At 39.9% G+C, this 21,256-nt stretch overlaps 1 protein-coding gene across 2 annotated transcripts in view; it reads left to right on the forward strand.

Moving 5' to 3' along the window:
* The window catches only part of si:dkeyp-19e1.3 (USP6 N-terminal-like protein), an 83,365-nt gene that overhangs the window by 57,809 nt on the left and 4,300 nt on the right, over positions 1–21,256 (forward strand). For both annotated transcript variants that reach the window (XM_010884351.4, XM_020040283.2), the window contains exons 9-13: positions 3,120–3,240; positions 3,534–3,628; positions 11,691–11,756; positions 13,898–13,997; positions 20,832–20,984. In XM_010884351.4, coding sequence (XP_010882653.1) covers positions 3,120–3,240; positions 3,534–3,628; positions 11,691–11,756; positions 13,898–13,997; positions 20,832–20,984 — 535 coding nt within the window. The remainder of the gene's footprint in view (positions 1–3,119; positions 3,241–3,533; positions 3,629–11,690; positions 11,757–13,897; positions 13,998–20,831; positions 20,985–21,256) is intronic.

Raw genomic sequence — 21,256 nt, forward strand, 5'->3', positions numbered from 1 at the left:
TTAGCAGTGTGCTCACCCGTTTCAAGGAGAATGTCCATAATATGCCAAAGCAAACTGATGAATAGGCTGCCAATATTCACAATGGAACAGATGAGCCAGGCCGACGAGTAACCAACACAGTGCCGGTGATGAAGGAGGCATGCGATACGGTCATCTCCCAGGTGGAGTTACCACCTGATCACTGCCAAGCTGATTGACAGCTCGCTCTTCCCACAATTTCATTCCCTACATCTGAGCTTGACTGTGCAGTGAAACTATGGCCTCTAGGAAAAGTCTGAGCTGACCACTCTGTACCGCCACAATGAGCTTCACACTGGTAAGACAGCCCTGTCTCTGTTAAGATCCATCCATGACAACAACATAGAGGAGGCTTTTGTTGAGACTGTCACTCTGCTGAAAATTATCATAACGACACATGATGACACCCGAGTCAGGGAGGAACTTTTCCACCTTGAAGAGGGTAAAAACCTTCACTCGCAATAGCAATAGCAACAGCCGTGACTCAACGCATTGGCCATGTTGTCCATCGAAAGCCAGCTGATTCAGCAGCTACATGACTTCATTCCCAAAGTCATTGAAAAGTTTGCCCAGAGGAAGAACCGCCGTGCCACCTTTCTCTTCAAGTGAGCCCTCTGCCTTGGTGAGTGATAGCATATTTTATCATCCTGTCTTTGTGGTGCTGGTCCGTGTATTGGTCATATTTTTGTGCTGGATCGATTGATATAGATGGTGACGAGTGTCAGTGCAGCCATGCTTATCTATTAAGTTTGTTGTCATAGAATGGATCTGTATCCCTAAAAAGTTGTCTTTCCGCTTATTTGTGGCCTTCAGTGGTGTTGAGCTCATTGCTGTTTGCTTGTGGCCCTGTAGGCATATTGGTTCCTAATTTAGGTTTGTAAATGAGACAGTGGTAATTTTACATCTGTGTGAGAGAGAAGGACAGCAATTACACAACAAGGTCTCTCTCCAGTATGTGTACTACAACACCTGGTAGAAGCAAGCCGCTCTGTTGTTAAAAGTGTTTTGTGGAACCATGCTGTTTGTTGATGTGTTAAATAAACAAATCAGTAGCAAGAGGGAGTTTTGTAGCTTTACTGGTATGTATCTTATATTTTGAAATGGTTTGTGCCCCACCAATGTTCTACATATAAAAATGCCACTGCATAACAGAGACCAGTGGATTTACAGTAACAACACAATATAGCACAGGCATTACAGGCTATTAAGTGAGCTATCTTTAAAGTTACTGTTTAGTGGAAAGCTTACTTTTAAAAGCTAATATCCAGTAAACATATACCCAAATAAGAGTGGGTGACTTTCTGTACTCATATTTATGACTCAGGCTAATATCAGAGGAAAAAAAATAAAAACACTTCAAAGGCACCACATCAAACTTAATCACAAACAGATTGTTTGGAGAAGAAAAGTCCATTAGTCTGGGGAAGGATAAGCTGGACAATTTGATGTCTATTGACATGAAGGCTTTTTTCTATTGCTGATATACAACCACATCATTTTGTTGTTGGTGTATTCCCACACCATTCACAAACAGAAAAGTTGATATTCATTGTAAAAAAACAACAATAATTTAAGTAATTGTAGGTTGAAATTTCCTATTAATCTGGAAACCGTGTGTAGTTAGTTTTCGTTATTCAGTGTCTAAATGTACAGTACCAGTCAAAAGTTTGGGCAACTACTAATTCCCAGGTATTTCTTCATTTACATTTTTTTCCACATTGTAGAACAATAGTGAAGACATCAAAACTATGAAATAACATGTGTGGTCCAACTCATTCCAAACCATCTGAATTTGGTTGAGGTCAGGTGATTGTGGAGGCAAGGTCATCTGATGTAGCACTCTCCTTGGTCAAATAGCCCTAACACAGCCTGCAGTTATGTTTTGGGTTGTTGTCCTGATGAAATGCAAATGATAGTCCCACTAAGTGCAAACCAGATGGGGTGGTATATGGCTGCAGAATGCTCTGGTAGGCATGTTGGTTGAGTGTGCCTTGTCCTTGTCACCAGCAAATCCCACCCTGCCCCATCACACCTCCTCCATGCATCACAATGGGAACCACACATGCAGAGATCATCCATTCTCACAAAGACACCACACTTGACCCAAGCAAACATCTTCTGATTAATGTCCTTCTAGTGGTTTCTTTGCAGCAGTTCAGCCATGAAGGGCCGATTCACGCTGTCTCTTCTGAACAGTGATGTTGAGATGTCTCTGTTATTGGATCTCTGTGAAGCATTTATTTGGGCACAATCTGAGTTGCAGTTAGTTGCAGATTTCTGAGGCTGGTAACTCTAATGAACTTATACTCTACATTAGAAGTTACTCTAAGACTTCCTTTCCTGTGGCAGACCACATTACCACAGTTTTATTATAGCGCTTGATGGCTTTTACGCCTGCACTTGAAGAAACTTTAAAAGTTCTTGAAATTCTCCGGATTGACTGACTTTCATGGCTTAAATTAATAATGGATTGTTGTTTCTCTTTGCTTGTTTGAGCTGTTCTTGCCATAATATGGACTACTACAGTACATACATCATAAAGGCCTTCTGTATACCAACTCTACCTTGTCACAACGTATCTGTCCTTGTCACTACTGGTTATATTCTTACGCTACCCTGGGGGATGTCTTCCCAGACCTGGATCAGGGCATCAGTGAGCTCCTGGACAGTCTCTGGCGCACCTTGGCGGAGTTGAATGCACCAATACATAACATCCCAGAGGTTCTCAGTTGGATTCAGGTCTGGGGAGTGTTCAAAGTTCAAAGGTTTATTTGTGGGGAAGCAATTTTTTGGCGTAAGCAATTACGAAATAACAGGTATTACCCAGGAACAAAACTTGTGTTATGTAGTGTAATACGAATTTAATGGCACGTCTGCAGATTATGTATAACATCTCACATTTATTAATTTTAATGATTTTGTCACTGTTTTTATATTGTATGCATGTCTTCTTATACATGTGTGCTGTGTTTCTTTTTAGCGCAATGGTTAAAAATACACTAAACTAGTGTATATGTGAAATATCTCCAGTACTTTTTACGTTATTTTTTGCACCCATCTGAAAATGAAAAATATAATTATTTTCACTTTCCTGTCAACAGGAGGTGAGCTACTGCCAGGGGATGAGTCAGATTGCAGCCATCCTGCTCATGTACCTAAACGAGGAGGATGCCTTCTGGGCCTTGTCCCAGCTCCTTACCAACAGCAAACATGCCATGCACGGTGAGCAGAAGGGAGGCGAGTGACAGGAAGGGATGCATAGGGGGTGGAATTAGGTGACCACTGAATGACTGACATAGGGATGGCAAGATATACTGGAGTTTAAATCATCTGATCACTAACCGAAAAGTTGCTAGATCAAACACCGGTTTCGGCAAAGTGACTGTCCATGAGCAAGACAGTCAACCCGTCCTAATTGACGATCTCTCCTGGATGAGTGCCTTCTAAATAATGTAGAAAATTGACCTGGTTTACATCCTTATTTTTTTACTTCTCTCTCTCTGTCTGTCCGGTAGGGTTCTTCATTCCTGGGTTCCCTAAGCTGCACCGGTATCAAGCCCACCACGAACAGATCCTGTCCAAGCTCCTCCCAAAGCTAAAGAAACACATGGTGAGGAACTGGTTTCACCAGCGGATGACAAGATTAAATCCTAGTATATTTATCTTAAATATAAATATTCTAATAAAAAGTATCTACATATCTGCCAGGATCTGAACATGTATCATTGCTCGTGCTCGTTATGCTGAAGCTGAATCCCACATGCACCTTGCCTCTGATTACTGCTGAAGTTAATCACGTGGGCTGAATACCTCATGTTTGGGTACTTGCTGAACTGTTTGTCTCAGATTATCAACTCTTGAGTTTGTCATATCGACTGCTTGCCACCTTTCACCCCTCAAGCTTTCCATATCTTTTACGTCACATTTATGCTATACTACTCCGATAATATCCAGGTAATGGAACGTAGACAGCGCGCTAGCAATAACTCACTAAGAAGCAATGCGGGGAAAATGCTCTTGCAATAAAGCCTGGCCACACATGCCACAATATTCTTTATGGATAGGCAAAGGTCCAAACTCAGGGTGTGCAAAATGCAATGGGATGTGTTAAAAAGTTGGATGTTTTAAATATGGGAGAGGCTGCGTTATCAAGCCATATGAGAGGGAAAAATACATATCAGCCACGTGGCAGCTGAGAGGCAACCATCACCCCCGTCATAAGCTTCTTCAAACCAGGACCAGACGCTATACCTGCAACGAAAATGACTGATCGACAAACATCGATATTAGCAAAGTTAAAGTGCTAGCTGCCAAAGTATTATGGACTCTGAGGGTGGTAAACTCACACTACTCTTACAAGTCTTGCAAAGACACAGGCCTTATATTTAGAAATATGTTCCCAGACAGCCAGATTGTGGTGAAAATGTGCATATATCAGTACCGTTTGGATTCGCACCCTTCCAACTCCCTAACAGTCAGAAAAGTGTCCAGTCAGCTTGGATATACAATGCTGTTTGATGAGAGCCTGAACCGCCACTTACAATCAAAACAGATGGACACGCATGTGAGGATATGGGATGGGGGAGAGGTAAAAATGAAATACATTGGCTCAGAATTCATGGGACATTCTTCTGCTGAGGATATACTTAGTAAAATGAGCAGGGCTTGACATTGGCACCTGCCCAATTGCAAAATGCAGTTAGATTTTGGCTGTGGCTTGTAACACAGTCACTCTTACTAGCCACTTTGGCAGGTGGCATTCTATATGGCTATACACATGGTTATTCCTGCATTCAAAACTCAGAGGCATCAACCTTCCCAAAATGTTGCACCGGCAATTTAGTTTTTCTGGGGTCTACGGGTGAATAGCAGTTTACGGTCAATTAAATCTGGCAACCTTGCATACAGGACCATAAGGGGCCTGACATTGCGGGGATTTGAGGAAGGTCGGAAAAACAAGTGGACCCTAGTGACCTTTTGCATCCAAGTATGTCAAAATATTTCATCTATCCTCAAACTACATCCAATCCGCATAATATTTTAACTTTTCAGGTGACTTCTAGTAGCCTAGAATTACAGATTTATTACTGGGGCTTGCGCAGCAAAAGCCGCTCTAGTTACAATGGAAAGTACTTTCTGAACCAGAATGACCAACATGGATTTACTTAAATGTACCTATATCTCTCGCCTATTCAAATCAGAAGAATACTTGAAAATATCTCTTACCAAACTCGAGAAACTACAACCGCAGTAACCATAGCAATGCATTTTTTAGCAATAATTCCTAAACAGCTACAGTTTAACCCTCTTTCCCAGTAAGATAGACAAATTATTTTCTATATTCCACTACTTTTACCACTTTTAGCAAAATTGAGTTACTGCGACCGCAGTAATCATAGCAATGCTATATATACACTCACCTAAAGGATTATTAGGCACACCTGTTCAATTTCTCATTAATGCAATTATCTAATCAACCAATCACATGGCAGTTTCTTCAATGCATTTAGGGGTGTGTCCTGGTCAAGACAATCTCCTGAACTCCAAACTGAATGTCAGAATGGGAAAGAAAGGTGATTTAAGCAATTTAGAGCATGGCATGGTTGTTGGTGCCAGACGGGCCGGTATTTCACAATCTGCTCAGTTACTGGGATTTTCACGCACAAGCTTTTCTAGGGTTTACAAAGAATGGTGTGAAAAGGGAAAAACATCCAGTATGCGGCAGTCCTGTGGGCGAAAATGCCTTGTTGATTCTAGAGGTCAGAGGAGAAAGGGGCGACTGATTCAAGCTGATAGAAGAGCAACTTTGACTGAAATAATCACTCGTTACAACCGAGGTATGCAGCAAAGCATTTGTGAAGCCACAACACGCACAACCTTGAGGCAGATGGGCTACAACAGCAGAAGACCCCACCGGGTACCACTCATCTCCACTACAAATATGAAAAAGAGGCTACAATTTGCACGAACTCACCAAAATTGGACAGTTGAAGACTGGAAGAATGTTGCCTGGTCTGATGAGTCTCGATTTCTGTTGAGACATTCAGATGGTAGAGTCAGAATTTGGCGTAAACAGAATGAGAACATGGATCCATCATGCCTTGTTACCACTGTGCAGGCTGGTGGTGGTGGTGTAATGGTGTGGGGGATGTTTTCTTGGCACACTTTAGGCCCCTTAGTGCCAATTGGGCATCGTTTAAATGCCACGGCCTACCTGAGCATTGTTTCTGACCATGTCCATCCCTTTATGACCACCATGTACCCATCCTCTGATGGCTACTTCCAGCAGGATAATGCACCATGTCACAAAGCTTGAATCATTCCAAATTGGTTTCTTGAACATGACAGTGAGTTCACTGTACTGAAATGGCCCCCACAGTCACCAGATCTCAACCCAATAGAGCATCTTTGGGATGTGGTGGAACGGGAGCTTTGTGCCCTGGATGTGCATCCCACAAATCTCCATCAACTGCAAGATGCTATCCTATCAATATGGGCCAACATTTCTAAAGAATGCTTTCAGCACCTTGTTGAATCAATGCCATGTAGAATTAAGGCAGTTCTGAAGGCGAAAGGGGGTTAAACACAGTATTAGTATGTTGTTCATAATAATCCTTTAGGTGAGTGTATATATATATATACACCAAGGTTATAATCGTTAACGAAAACGAACGAAAAAACGAAAACTAGGTGGGAAAAAACATTGTCGTTAACTGAAATAAAAATAAAAACGAGTCATTACAAAAAAACAATAACTAACTAAAACTGTAGTGTGTGGTTGACAAAACTAACTATAATAAAATAAAATTATAGAGTAAATGTTCTTAGTTTTCGTCTTTATTTTTATTGGTCGTGTTCTTTTCTCAGATTAAGCTCCCTGACATTCTGACAGAAATGTCTAAAATGATTTGAATACATGCGGTTCATCATGTATGTCTTCTTTAGTCTGTTGGCTATTTTGTTTTTTTTCTTGGCACACGTCACTTCCACATTTTGCATTTATTGCAGAGTGTAGACTGTTGACATATTTGTGCCCATATGTACATTTTATGTACTGGTTTTATTGTTGAATAAATATTTTCTAAAATTATATGATGTTTTTGTTGAGTTATTATTACACAATACTTTTTCTGACCTTTTTGAATATTGCCCCTGACAAATAGCCCATATTACAAAAAAGACTAAAACTAACACTAAAACTAATAAAAACTAAACTAAAACTAAGCATTTTCAAAAAATAAAATAAACTAGCAAACCCACTTTAAGAACTAATTAAAACTAAACTGAATTTGAAAATAAAAAATGCAAAACTATAATAACCTTGATATATACACCCACACACACACACACACTCGCGCACTTTACAATTGTTGTCTCATTGCAATGAGACTGTGACGCTACGAGCTACTTCCCTACAACTACAAGAACACATCCTCTCAAGCCTTTACTGGCTGTTTCACGATTGCCCTGCACATAACGAAGACTTTGTAAGAACCACAAGTTGTAGCCGTAGCATGCTACGTTTCTGTCCGCACTGATGGCTGGAGAATGTCAGTGTCTCAGATCGTGGACTGCTGCTCTTGCCGCACATCAAACACTATGTGGAGTTGGTGCATAAAGGTGATCTACTTGCATTTCAAGCAGTGAAAGACAACTGCACGGACCCTCTCATCACTGTGAAATTGGGCAATGACTTAATATATGGTGTATATGGCGAAGTACACACTTATTATTGAAGTTAAAAAAATACAAAATATCTTGAAATGTGTAAACAATTGTAGGCCTTATGGAATGCTCTGTGAAGGAAGACACCCTGAAAGAAGCAACCTCTGTACTGAAACCCCTCAGTGTTACATTTGGGGACATCAGTCAGCACAAGGACTGTTCAAAGAATGACATCAGATTTGCACCAGAAGCAACCCTAAAACAACAGAAAAATGTGAAAGATCTCACTTTCAGTTAACTTGAAATCAAGTTAACTGCAAGAGACTCCTAATGAAATTGTTAGAAAAACTGATGAGGAAGGCTCCTGTTCACCATCAGCTGGTAGAAAACATGCAGTGCCTTCACCCAAGGTGTATGACAATATCCAAAGACCTGTGTGTACCACAGATGAAGAGAATCCTGGTTTTGCATGTCACAGCCAACCATGTGGAAGAGTATGTATTTGATGACGTTATCAGAGTTCAGAGAATTTTATGATGATACTTATAAAGTTCAACTTCAGACATTTTGACCCTAAAACTGCCCGGGTGGACTCCCTTCTTCATGAACCCATGGGATCAAAACCTACCTTCTCCTGGCTGTGGAACATTGTTCAGAAGCTGCTTGTCCTGTCTCATGGAAAGGCTAGTGTGGAGAGGGAATTCTCTATCAACAAGAAGGTTGTGGTGGAGAATCAAACGGAAAACACACTGTTTGCTCAGAGACTGATTGTTGATTGTATCAGATATGTTGGGGGTGTAACCAAATTACAGGTAATAATGCTATCTCCTCTTTTAGTGTTAATTTTTTTTGTCTGTACGCATTAGGGATGCGCATTGGACCATATTTTAATATCCAAATAGTATGTGTTGTTATTGGAATAGTATTCGGTTAACCGAAATACATGTTTTAAAAACTACCGATACCATGGGAGCGCTACTACATAACGCGCGAAGGACAGGATTTTGTTCTCATATAATATTGTCTCAGTGACCTTTCGTGTGACAAAAAGCGACAGCGTGCATGGAGGAAGCCGTGTGGTTGACAACTACAGAACTAGAAGACAATATTAATCCACACACAACATTGAGATTATTGGATAGAAGAGTCTAGAGAAGACAAATGTGCCATTTGCTTAACTCACCTTTTTCTGCACTCTCAACCACCTTTCTATTCCACAGCTGAACTTTAAGTAGCGTTTTGTGGCCAAATATTTTTCAGTAAATATATTCCATCTTCCCTTGAATTAGCTGACTTTCATCCACTGCTAACAGTATGCTAAGAAGTATATATTGCATCATTTTGACTGACTGGGCCCGACCACACTACTGCCACTTTGAGAAAACGTGAGAAGAGCGCATGTTATAAAAATTACTTAAAACTGTATACTTAAATACTGTATACTTGATGGTATTTCGTTATACAGTGGGGAGAACAAGTATTTGATACACTGCCGATTTTGCAGGTTTTCCTACTTAAAAAGCATGTAGGGGTCTGTACTTTTTATCATAGGTACACTTCAACTGTGAGAGACGGAATCTAAAAAAAAAATCCAGAAAATCACATTGTATGATTTTTAAATAATTAATTTGCATTTTATTGCATGACATAAGTATTTGATCACCTACCAACCAGTAAGAATTCTGGCTCTCACAGACCTGTTAGTTTTTCTTTAAGAAGCCCTCCTGTTCTCCACTCATTACCTGTATTAACTGCACCTGTTTGAACTCGTTACCTGTATCAAGGACACCTGTCCACACACTCAATCAAACAGACTCCAACCTCTCCACAATGGCCAAGACCAGAGATCTGTGTAAGGACTTTAGGGATAAAATTGTAGACCTGCACAAGGCTGGGATGGGCTACAGGACAACAACTGTTGCCGCAATTATTAGAAAATGGAAGAAGTTCAAGACGACGGTCAATCTCCCTCGGTCTGGGGCTCCACCTTGTGGGCCATCAGTGATCATGAGGAAGGTGAGGGATCAACCCAGAACTACACAGCAGGACCTGGTCAGTGACCTGAAGAGAGCTGGGGCCACAGTCTCAAAGAAAACGATTAGTTACACACTACGCCATCATGGATTAAAATCCTGCAGCGCACCCAAGGTCCCCCTGCTCAAGCCAGCGTATGTCCAGGCCCGTCTGAAGTTTGCCAATGACCATCTGGATGATCCAGAGGAGGAATGGGAGAAGGTCATGTGATCTGATGAGACAAAAATAGAGCTTTTTGGTCTAAACTCCACTCGCCGTGTTTGGAGGAAGAAGGATGAGTGCAAACCCAAGAACACCATCCCAACTGTGAAGCATAGTGGTGAAAATTCTTTAGGGATGCTTTTCTGCAAAGGGGAAAGGACGACTGCACCGTATTGAGGGGAGGATGGATGGGGTCGTGTATCGCGAGATCTTGGCCAACAACCTCCTTCCCTCAGTAAGAGCTTTGAAGAGGGGTCGTGGCTGGGTCATCCAGCATGACAACGACCCCAAACACACAGCCAGGGCAACTAAGGAGTGGCTCCGTAAGAAGCATCTCAAGGTCCTGGAGTGGCCTCGCCAGTCTCCAGACCTGAACCCAATAGAACATTTTGGGAGGGAGCTGAAAGTCCATATTGCCCAGCGACAGACCCGAAACCTGAAGGATCTGGAGAAGGTCTGTATGGAGGAGTGGGCAAAAATCCCTGCTGCAGTGTGTACAAACCTGGTCAAGAACTACAGGAAACGTATGATCTCTGTAATTGCAAACAAAGGTTTCGGTACCAAATATTAAGTTCTGCTTTTCTGATGTATCAAATACTTATGTCATGCATTGAAATGCAAATGAATTACTTAAAAATCTAGTTTCTGGATTTCTGTTTTAGATTTCATCACTCACAGTTGAAGAGTACCTATGATAAAACATTTGACTTCTACATGCTTTGTAAGTGGGAAACACTACCAATTTTGCAGGTTATCAAATACTTGTTCTCCCCACTGTATGTAAAATAGAAAAATATCTAATCTACAGGTCAAACGGCTACTGTTGTCAACTGCAGGAGCAAGGCAGAAGTACCATGAGTACCTAAATGAGTAGAAAATACTGAGGGAGAGTCGCGCAATTGACCTAAAAAGAAAGGGCATCATGGATGAGCTGGATGACCTAAAGATATAGAAGGATAGGTTGGAAATTGGTATTTTTGCACTTGAAATGTCAGCGGAGGGATATGCAGAAAAGGCAGAAACTATAAGCCAACTGACATTAATTGTGAAATCCAGTAGTTTTCAATGCACAGCAAAGGATAAGAAGGAATCTATGCTGGAGATTTAAAAACAAATTGAAGAAAAGCTTGCAGAACTGAAAAACTGAATTGATGTGTGATTTGAAGACTATATTGCTGTGATTAAAGTGGAATACAATGTTGAGTATGTTTGAGAGGTTTGTTTATGTGAGTGAAAGTTAAAATTATTTTTATGACACGCATAGTAAAACTCGTTATGTACCGTTTCCCAGATAGGTATTAAGCCTAGTGCTGGACTAGAAAGAAATTTCAATGGAGATTCTTCATTGACTGTTATTTTTACTCTGGAATTAGGCTTAAACCCTCCCTGTCTGGGAAACTGGCCCTTAATGTTTTACGGTTTAATCTGTGAAGGAACCTTTTACATTTTTATAATTTTCATAGTGATACTGCTATTGTAGCTTATTTAAAATCTATTTGAACCAAAATGATTTGTGTAATTCCTGAGTTATTAATTAGTTTTAGCAATAGTGGGAGTTAAAATGTTTTTTGTTTTGTTTTCATAATGCATTTTATGTATATATAAATGCCACAAAAATATTTATCATGGATATTTGGTCAAAAGTCATGGAAATGTCATGGATTTCCGTTTGTCAAAATGTGTATGAACCCTGTAGAGAGACTCTACAGAAGCCAGTATTGTACTCTTCATATTAAAATACTAACTCTGTTTCTCTATTTAAATACCTACAGGACAAAGAGCAGATGTCCAATGGGATATACACCACTAAATGGTTCCTGCAGTGCTTCATCGACAGGGTGAGTGGTGAAACTCTTCTTAAAGTGATAGTGACACTTTTCTTAAAGGGATAGTTCTGTAATTACCATTATTAGCATCATCCAAATTCATGAATGGAAACGGTGCGTCTCGCGTTACAAAAGCTGCATTGCAAGAGGATAACTCTTGCAATGCAGCTTTGTGTTTACCTCAAAGAACGTTACAGTGTTGTATTCCTTGAAATGAAGTTTTAATTTCCACAATATATATCTATATCTATCTATATATCTATATATATATATCATTCACAATATATCAAAACTGGTACTTCCTGTGTTTACCGGTCAGTTTTGTTCACAATTGTATCAATCCGTGGGTTCTTTCAGGAAGAGGATATATGTACAGTTGTGCTAAAAAGTTTGCATACCCTTGGGGAATTGGTAATATATGTACCATTTGTAAAGAAAACATGAGTGAGCAGGCAAAACATGTCTTTTATTTCTTATGGGATTCACATTCAACTGTAGGTCATAACAGAATGGCACAATCATAAAACAAAACATGGCAAAAAAAACTGACCCCTGTTCAAAAGTCTGCATACCCTTAGTTAATACTGTGTATTGCTCCCTTTAGCATCAATGACAGTGTGCAGTCTTTCGTAATTGTTGTCTATGAGGCCCTGAATTCTTGCAGGTGGTATAGCTGCCCATTTGTCTTGACAAAATGCCTCCAGGTCATGCAAAGTCTTTGGTCGTCTTGCATGAACCGCACGTTTGAGATCTCCCCAGAGTGTCTCGATGAAATTAAGGTCAGGAGACTGTGATGGCCACTCCAGAACCTTCACCTTTTTCTGCTGTAACCACTGAAGTGTCAACTTGACATTGTGCTTAGGGTCATTGTTGTGCTGGAAAGTCCAAGAGCGTCCCATGCGCAGCTTATGTGCAGAAGAATCCAAATTATATTCTGATAACATGCTGCATTCATCTTCATTTTCACAATATTCCCCTTGCCTTTAGAGCTCACACACCCCCAAAACATCAGTGAGCCACCACTCTCCAAACATAACGCATAAGGTTATGATCGTAAAGCTCTTTTGGTGCCAGAAGCTGTGAGGCGTGTCAAGATGTTGTTGAGCAAATTGTAACTGTGCTTTTTTGTGGCATTGGCGCAGTAAAGGCTTCTTTTTGGCAACTCGACCATGCAGCTAAATTTTTTTCAATTATTGTCGTATTTTGCTCCTTGAAACGACCACACTGTCTTTTTCCAGAGCAGCCTGTATTTCTTCTGGGGTTAGCTGTGGGTTATTCTTTGTATCCCAAACAATTCTTCTGGCAGTTTTGGCTGAAATCTTTCTTGGTCTACATGACCTTGGCTTGGTATCAAGAGATCCCTGAATCTTCCACTTAATAAGTGATTGAACACTACTGACTGGTATTTGCAAGGCTTTTGATATCTTTTTATATCCTTTGGATATCCTTTTTAATAAAGATGGAACTTTTTTATACCCATCTTTATTACCTTGTTACGCAGGTCTTTTGACAGTTCTTTTCTGCTCCCGTTGGCTTAGTATCTAGCCTGCTCAGTGAATCTAGCCTGCTCAGTGAAACATGAGAGCTAACAAACTCATTAACTATTTATACACAGACAATAATTGCAATTTAAAAAGCTACAGTTGTGGGAAATTCACCTTTAATTGCCATTTTCACCTGTGTGTTTCACATTGTGTGTTGGTAACAAGGCCAAACATTCAAGGGTATGTAAACTTTTGATCAGGGCCATTTGGGTGATTTCGCTTATCATTTAAAAAGGCGGCAAACAACTATGTGATAATAAATGGCTTCATATGATCACTATCCTTAATTAAATACATATTTTCAAAATTAATGCCAAAATGTCACAATTTCTGCCAGGGTATGCAAACTTATGAGCTCAACTGTATGTCACAGTTGGTCACAGTAAACAAAATTAATTTGGATTATGCTAATAATGCTACCTACAGTCTGGGACAGAGCCTAATAATGGATTGTTTTGAAAAATGACTCTGTGCCTTCAGGAACAACTCTGGGTAAGAAGACTTTTACCCAAATATGAATCTGGGCCAAACAATCCCTTTAAGCAGCCCCAAATAATTGTTTCTTTAAAAGTGTTGCAAAAAACCTAGTCTGACATGTCTCTTTGACAGACCCCCATTACTCTGACTCTGCGCTTGTGGGACATCTACATTCTAGAGGGAGAGCGAGTACTCCCAGCCATGGCCTACACCACCCTAAAAATACACAAGAGTGAGTATGAACTCAGAGAAACGCAACATTGAATATAACAATGGCGTACATCTTGTATTAGCCACAGGTCTTCCTATTGCAGTGATGCTCAAAGTCAGGCCACTCTTTAATGCCATATAATGTTTTCATTTATTAGCTAGTTTCCATTAGCTGGCTTCAGTCTTACTTTCCATGCTACGACCATGTTAAAAGGGTGGATAATGCACATCCACTTGCAAAGTGATTAATTATGAATGCATGGAAGAAATTTGTGTTAAATTAACAAAACAGAACAACAACAAAAATTCTAATATTTTATATTATCATTCTTTACTACCTATTCCTTCTTTGCAAAAGGTATTGCTAATGCTAGTTCTCAAGTCATTTTATTTAGGGTAATTGGAGTTAACAGCACTTTAACTTGCCTCAAAGAACATTATTTCTTGAGAACTGCAGTACCTGGCTATGAAGTCAACAAAATACAGCCCCGGAAAAAATGTATCGACCACTGCACCTTTTTCTTTCCTTTCCAAAAAAGTCAAAAAGGAAGGTTTTTGAGTGAGGAACAGATGGGTTAAAATTAAGAGACCACTGCAAATTGAACACTTCTGTTCCTCACTCAAAACTTTCCTTTTCAACTTTTTTGGAAAGTAAAGAAAAAGGTTCAGTGGTCTCTGAATTTTTTCCGGAGCTGTATATACACTACTACTAAATTAAGGGAACACTTAAATTGGGTCTCGATGAACGAAATATATTACAGATCAAATTCTTTACTGTACATTGTGTAATTTGTGGAGAACAAAATAACTTAGCAATGGAAACCAAAAATCACCATTTCAAACTAACCCTGAAAATCTAAAGTAAACAATTGAAATCACAGTCAGTTCCAATTTGCGTGAATTTCATCACGGTACTTTTTCATCAGTAGTTTTGTATGCCCCCGCAATGCCTGAATGTACTCCAGACAATGTCTGGGCATGCTCCTGATGACACGGCAAATGGTGTTCTGGGGGATCTCCTCCCAGACCTGGATCATATGCCATAATATGGACTACTGCAGTACATACATAATAAAGGCCTTCTGTATACCAACCCCGCCTTGTCACAGTGTAACTGTCCTTGTCACTACTGGTTACATTCTTATGGTGTCCCTGGGGGATGTCCTCCCAGACCTTCATCAGGGCATCAGTGAGCTCCTGGAAAGTCTGTGGCGCTACTTGGGGGCGTTGGATGCACTGATACATTATGTCCCAGAGGTTCTCATTTGGATTCAGGTCTGGAGAATGTGAGGGCCAGTCAGTGGCATCAATGTCTTCGTCATCCAACAACTGCCTACACACTCTGGCCACATGAGGCCGGGCATTGCACCAGGAGGATCCCAGGACCCATCTGACGATGGGTCTGAAGATTTCATCCTGGAGGTCATTTTATAGTGCTCTGGCATATTTCTCCTCCTGTTCCTCCTCGCACAAAGGAGCAGATACCAGTCCAGCTGCTGGGTTAATGCCCTTCTATGGCCCTGTCCAGCGCTCCTCGTGTAACGGCCCGTCTCCTGGTATCTCCTCCATGCTCTTGAGACTGTACAGGGAGACACCGCAAACCTTCTTGCAACAGCAAGTGTGGATGTTCCATCCTAGAGGAGCAGGATGTGCAACCTGAATGGGCTGCAGGTACCGCCTCATGCCACCCATAGTGACAAGGAAACTAGCAAAATGCAAAGCTAGAGAATATTCAGTCAGGAAAGATGAGTAGAGAGCAAATGTCTTTGGCCACCACCTGCAAACCATTCCTTTTTTGGGATTCTCCTGCTGTTGCCTCTCCAGTGCATCTGTTGTTACTTTCTTTTGCACTAAAACAGGTGATATTTATTCACAATCACTGGGCAGATTGATATCCCTGAAGTTAAAATGACTTGGTGTTATACTGTGATGATTACATGTCCCCTTCATTTTTTTGAGTAGTATATATATTTTTGCCGGGCTGCGTAAGCAGAGCCCGCCTAGAAGAGCGAATGTATCTTACTGACTGGGTGGGTGAGTGACTGACTGACTGACTACCCCTTGTTAAATAGAGTAGTGGTTAGAGAGACGGACTACAGGTCCCACGTTCGACTCTCGTCACAGACAAAACACATCATGCCTTAGGATTTGTTCAGGACAGACAAGAGCTTCGCTAGCTACAACCTTCAGTAGCTAAGTAATAGGAGGCCTAAAATACAACAGTTCTTGTGGATTTGTTCAAGATAGACAAACATTTCGCTGGCTACACAATTCTCTCGTCTTTTGACTTACCTAAAAAGTCTGTTATCGTCACCTATATGGATAGATACCGTGTCAATGTCATTCAAAAATTGCTAATTAGCTGTTAAAACGGTCAGTGGCAAAAGTCATACAGTCCATAGTTACTATTTGTGTTGGAGGTAAACTTAATAAGAAACATTACTCAGTTTAACACAATAGTTAATGGTGTCTAACGAAATATTCAAACTCTGTGTGATGTTAATGCATGACAATTATATAATGTCAAGAGGCTATACTGACACCTGGTCAGGGGCGTTGGACTGGGGGTAAAACCGATACTGATTACCAGGGCCCAAGGGGAGAGAGGGCCCTTGAAAAGTCTGGAATATACTTTATTTCACCTGAATATTTTCATTTCCTAATTACATTTCATAATGCATGTCAGATGAAATGTAAAGTGTATTGGCTAAATAACTTGGTTGATTGACTAACTACATTTTGTATACAAACAATACTATATGTAGGGTCTCACCCACCCCTTGCTAATGCGCCAAAATGGTTTAGTCCACCTGCACGCATTTTGTTTAGTTCAGTTGAGCATCTGGTAGAGCGCTAGCTGGAGGTCGAACTTCTAGTATAGAAATGTCTTTCTCAAAGAAAGCCCAATCAGGCTGCCAGAAAAGAAAGGAAAGACAGGATAAGGAGAGAACTAAATGAGGGAAAGCAATTGCTGACTGACTTATTTTCAAAGAAAGGTGAGCACAAACTAGAAAACGAAATGGTGCTAAACTACTTGAATATCTCCGCGACCGTTAGTGCTAAAAACGGACTGAGACAAACAATGTGATGACATATACAAGCTGCAGCTACAGAGCATTTTTTGGACAAATCTGTATTGCACTGAGGATTTTCTGCACCCTACCTGTCACTGTTGCTGGTGGTGAACGGGCTTTCAGCAAACTGAAATTAGTTAAAAACTGCTTGAGGTCATCAATGTGCCAGGATAGGCTCAACAGTCTTGATCTCCATTTAAAGCCAATTGTCAAAAAAAAATTACTTTCAGGACCTCATCAATGACATTGCCAGGAAAAAGACACGCCAGTGGGCATTTAATGGGGAATACACTTCAGTATAAGCTATAAATTTGAGGAAGCCATAGCATGTAAGCAATAGCATTTGTTTCGTTTTGCCTTTTTTCTTCAGATAAAAATGACTAGTGAGATGTTTTGTTTGTCTTTTATTATGAATGTAGCTTTTTCTTAATGTACAAAACTAAAATAGCATGTTTTAAGATTTCATTTATGCCTTGCAGTAATAAAGCATAATAAAAATAATGTTCTCAAGTAAAAATCATTTAAGTAAAGTGACTGTAGACTAGAGTATGTTAAGAAAGTCTGAAATGATGACTTAAGCACATATGGCATTAATATTAGGCTACCTTCAGTGGCATTTACTGTTTATCTGTTTCTTTTGTCTTGTTCATTCTGCAAATAAAATATGAATGAGTGTTTGGTTATCTTTTATTATGCAGTAAGCAGTTTGTTCATGTAGGGATTAGAAAACTAAAATATAATTAATATAATAATATAATTTAGCTTAAATTTAGTAACCACAGTAAAGTAGGTTAGAGAATGTTGGGAAAGGTTTGAAATGTGTGTAGAGAAATTATCAGGCTACTCTAAGCAGTACAGTTAATAGTTATTACCCTATAAACATCTAGGCCTACAGATTCATGTGTACATAGGCCTGATTATTATTATATAAAAAAATTGGGTGGGGGGCCCATCAGGACTGTCTATGCATAGGGCCCAGGATCTTGTGCTACGCCCCTGCACCTGGTAAATGTACAGCTCTGTGGCGTAGTGGTTAAAGACACAGCCTTTCATGTAACAACAATTAACACTTTTTTTTATTGCGGGCCGACTGAACTACGCTTGCCTGGTTTCTTGTTTTATTCTGATTTAATTAATGTTAGATACCTCTCTAACTCTGCTTATCCCTTGGTTTATTTTCAAGAGGGATTAAAATATTATGATTTCAAGGTCATTAATTATGTTAGTGAAATGACAGTGTGAATGTACAGATCTTTTTAAACATTTCGGTTTTGTAGCCTATCGTTTAAAGCATTGAGCCAGTAACTGAACGGTTGCTTTTTCAAATCCTGTCAGTAATGGATTAATCCCCAGGATTTCACAGATAAAAGAAAATGAAGAAGATCAATATGATTTTGCCATTGTTCATGCATCCTTATGAGGGGCCGTCAGGGACATTATTCAGAATTACCTCTCCCAAACACATGTGAAACGCTCTTACATACACTACTGAAACGCTCTCACACATACAAGTGAAACGCTCTTATATACACTACTGAAACGCTCTCACACATACAAGTGAAACGCTCTTATATACACTACTGAAACGCTCTCACACATACAAGTGAAACGCTCTTATATACACTACTGAAACGCTCTCACACATACAAGTGAAACGCTCTTACATACACTACTGAAACGCTCTCATACATACAAGTGAAACGCTCTTATATACACTACTGAAACGCTCTCATACATACAAGTGAAACGCTCTTATATACACTACTGAAACGCTCTCATACATACAAGTGAAACGCTCTTATATACACTACTGAAACGCTCTCACACATACAAGTGAAACGCTCTTATATACACTACTGAAACGCTCTCACACATACAAGTGAAACGCTCTTACATACACTACTGAAACGCTCTCACACATACAAGTGAAACGCTCTTATATACACTACTGAAACGCTCTTACACATACAAGTGAAACGCTCTTATATACACTACTGAAACGCTCTCACACATACAAGTGAAACGCTCTTATATACACTACTGAAACGCTCTCACACATACAAGTGAAACGCTCTTATATACACTACTGAAACGCTCTCATACATACAAGTGAAACGCTCTTATATACACTACTATAAACGCTCTCACACACACTACTGAAACGCTCTCACACATACAAGTGAAACGCTCTTATATACACTACTGAAACGCTCTCACACATACAAGTGAAACGCTCTTATATACACTACTGAAACGCTCTCACACATACAAGTGAAACGCTCTTATATACACTACTGAAAAGCTCTCATACATACAAGTAAAACGCTCTTACATACACTACTGAAAAGCTCTCACACATACAAGTGAAACGCTCTTATATACACTACTGAAAGCTCTTACACATACAAGTGAAACGCTCTTACATACACTACTGAAAAGTTTTCATACATACAAGTGAAACACTCTTACATACACTACTGAAAAGCTCTCACACATTACTGAAAAGCTCTCATACATACAAGTGAAACGCTCTTATATACACTACTGAAAAGCTCTCATACATACAAGTGAATCGCTCTTATATACATTACTGAAAAGCTCTCATGCATACAAGTGAAACACTGTTATATACACTACTGAAAAGCTGTCAGTAGTGTGTGCGAGATAATCTTCCAGTTGTTTATGTGAGAGTTTTTCAGTAGTGTTTGTAAGAGCATTTCACATGTGTTTGTGAGAGGCAATTCTGAATAATATCCCTGACGGCCCCTCATGCATCCAAGCGTGGCTGTAGAGTCCGTTCAGTGAATCAAATTCCTAAATTAATCTGTGTCCAGGCACTATGAAGATGCTTACAGCACAGAAAGTCCAGTGCATCGATTTTTACATCTGTGGGTTGATCGGACAGCAATGGCTTTGCTAGTTGAGCCACGCAGAATTGTTTAGGAATTTAGATTTATAAAATATTTCAAGATTACTAACAGTGAGTTAATCTTTTTCACCCTTTTAATGTGCCACCCAATGCATACCCCCCCAAAAAACAAAAACATAAGACAAATGTGTTTAAAAGATTTACAAATGTCAGAAAATAAAATGTATGTCCAAATGTCTACAAATAGTTATTAATTGGTAAGTTTTATTTAGGAATATATAGACAAATAGACAAGAACTTGAAAGTCCTGTACTATTCCATTGAGTATGACATCATAGTATTTTCAATGAGTCTGGGAAAAGCTTCTGTGCACCCGGATACAACCTAACAACCTATTACCATTGGGTATTTTCATGGGGATGACACCCCGCTACACATGTTGCCTTGGTTGGTTGGCTGCTTACATAATGCAGATGATCACCAGTTGCTGTGGAGATTAGTAGATATTCGTCTTTCCATTGGAAGCTATAGTGGAATTGCCTGATTTTAATAACACATTTTTATTGATTGCTTATTTAATTATTTGTGATAAGCTACTGTTGAATTTTTTGCCAGGAAGGGAATTAGCTACTACCTAGTCATAGAGCATGTTTGGGATCTATCACTGAAAGGAAGCATGCCAAAGAAGGCTTTTGGAGTCAAGGGACGTTTATCTGTAGCAACAAAGTTATTCTTTCTGCGGTTTTGTTACAGCAAAGCTTATATCTACGTGGCAGTATCAGAGTGTCAACACAGCTGTCATTGTTTATCCGAGTTTTTCCTGAATGTAAATGTGCTGCTTTTTCATCTGCAATTTGATTACATACTCTTTCATAGGCCCTCTCCTGTGTCCATCCTCTATCTGTCCAATCAGAGCGTTTGCTTAAGCTTCCTCTGGAGGACCTAAGGGAGTTCCTCCAGGAGGATCTGTCCAAGTCCTTCTTTCTACCCGACGATGTGGTGGTGGAGCAGTTGCAGGGTGCCATGGCAGAGCTACGCAAGATGAAGCTGGACCTCCCGCCACCAGGTGGGGCTCCTCCTAGTTACCTAGTCAATCAGAGAGTTTTCATTCAGTAAATCAGTTGGTCAGTTAACAAGTTATTAATTCAGCTAATTCAGTTAATTCAGTTCTTGTTTGCCTGCTTTGTTTTATGCTGCGATGAGTGGCCCACTTTCATGTCCTTAGGAGTAAACCCAGTCATCTCATAGTGAATAGACTGATGTAAACATTGTTACCACTCTAATGCTTTGACCACTCCAACCATTTCAGATATATCATTACTTCAACTAAAGAATTAA

Source organism: Esox lucius, chromosome 19 (assembly GCF_011004845.1).
Source record: "Esox lucius isolate fEsoLuc1 chromosome 19, fEsoLuc1.pri, whole genome shotgun sequence".
NCBI classification, from domain to species: Eukaryota; Metazoa; Chordata; class Actinopteri; order Esociformes; family Esocidae; genus Esox; species Esox lucius.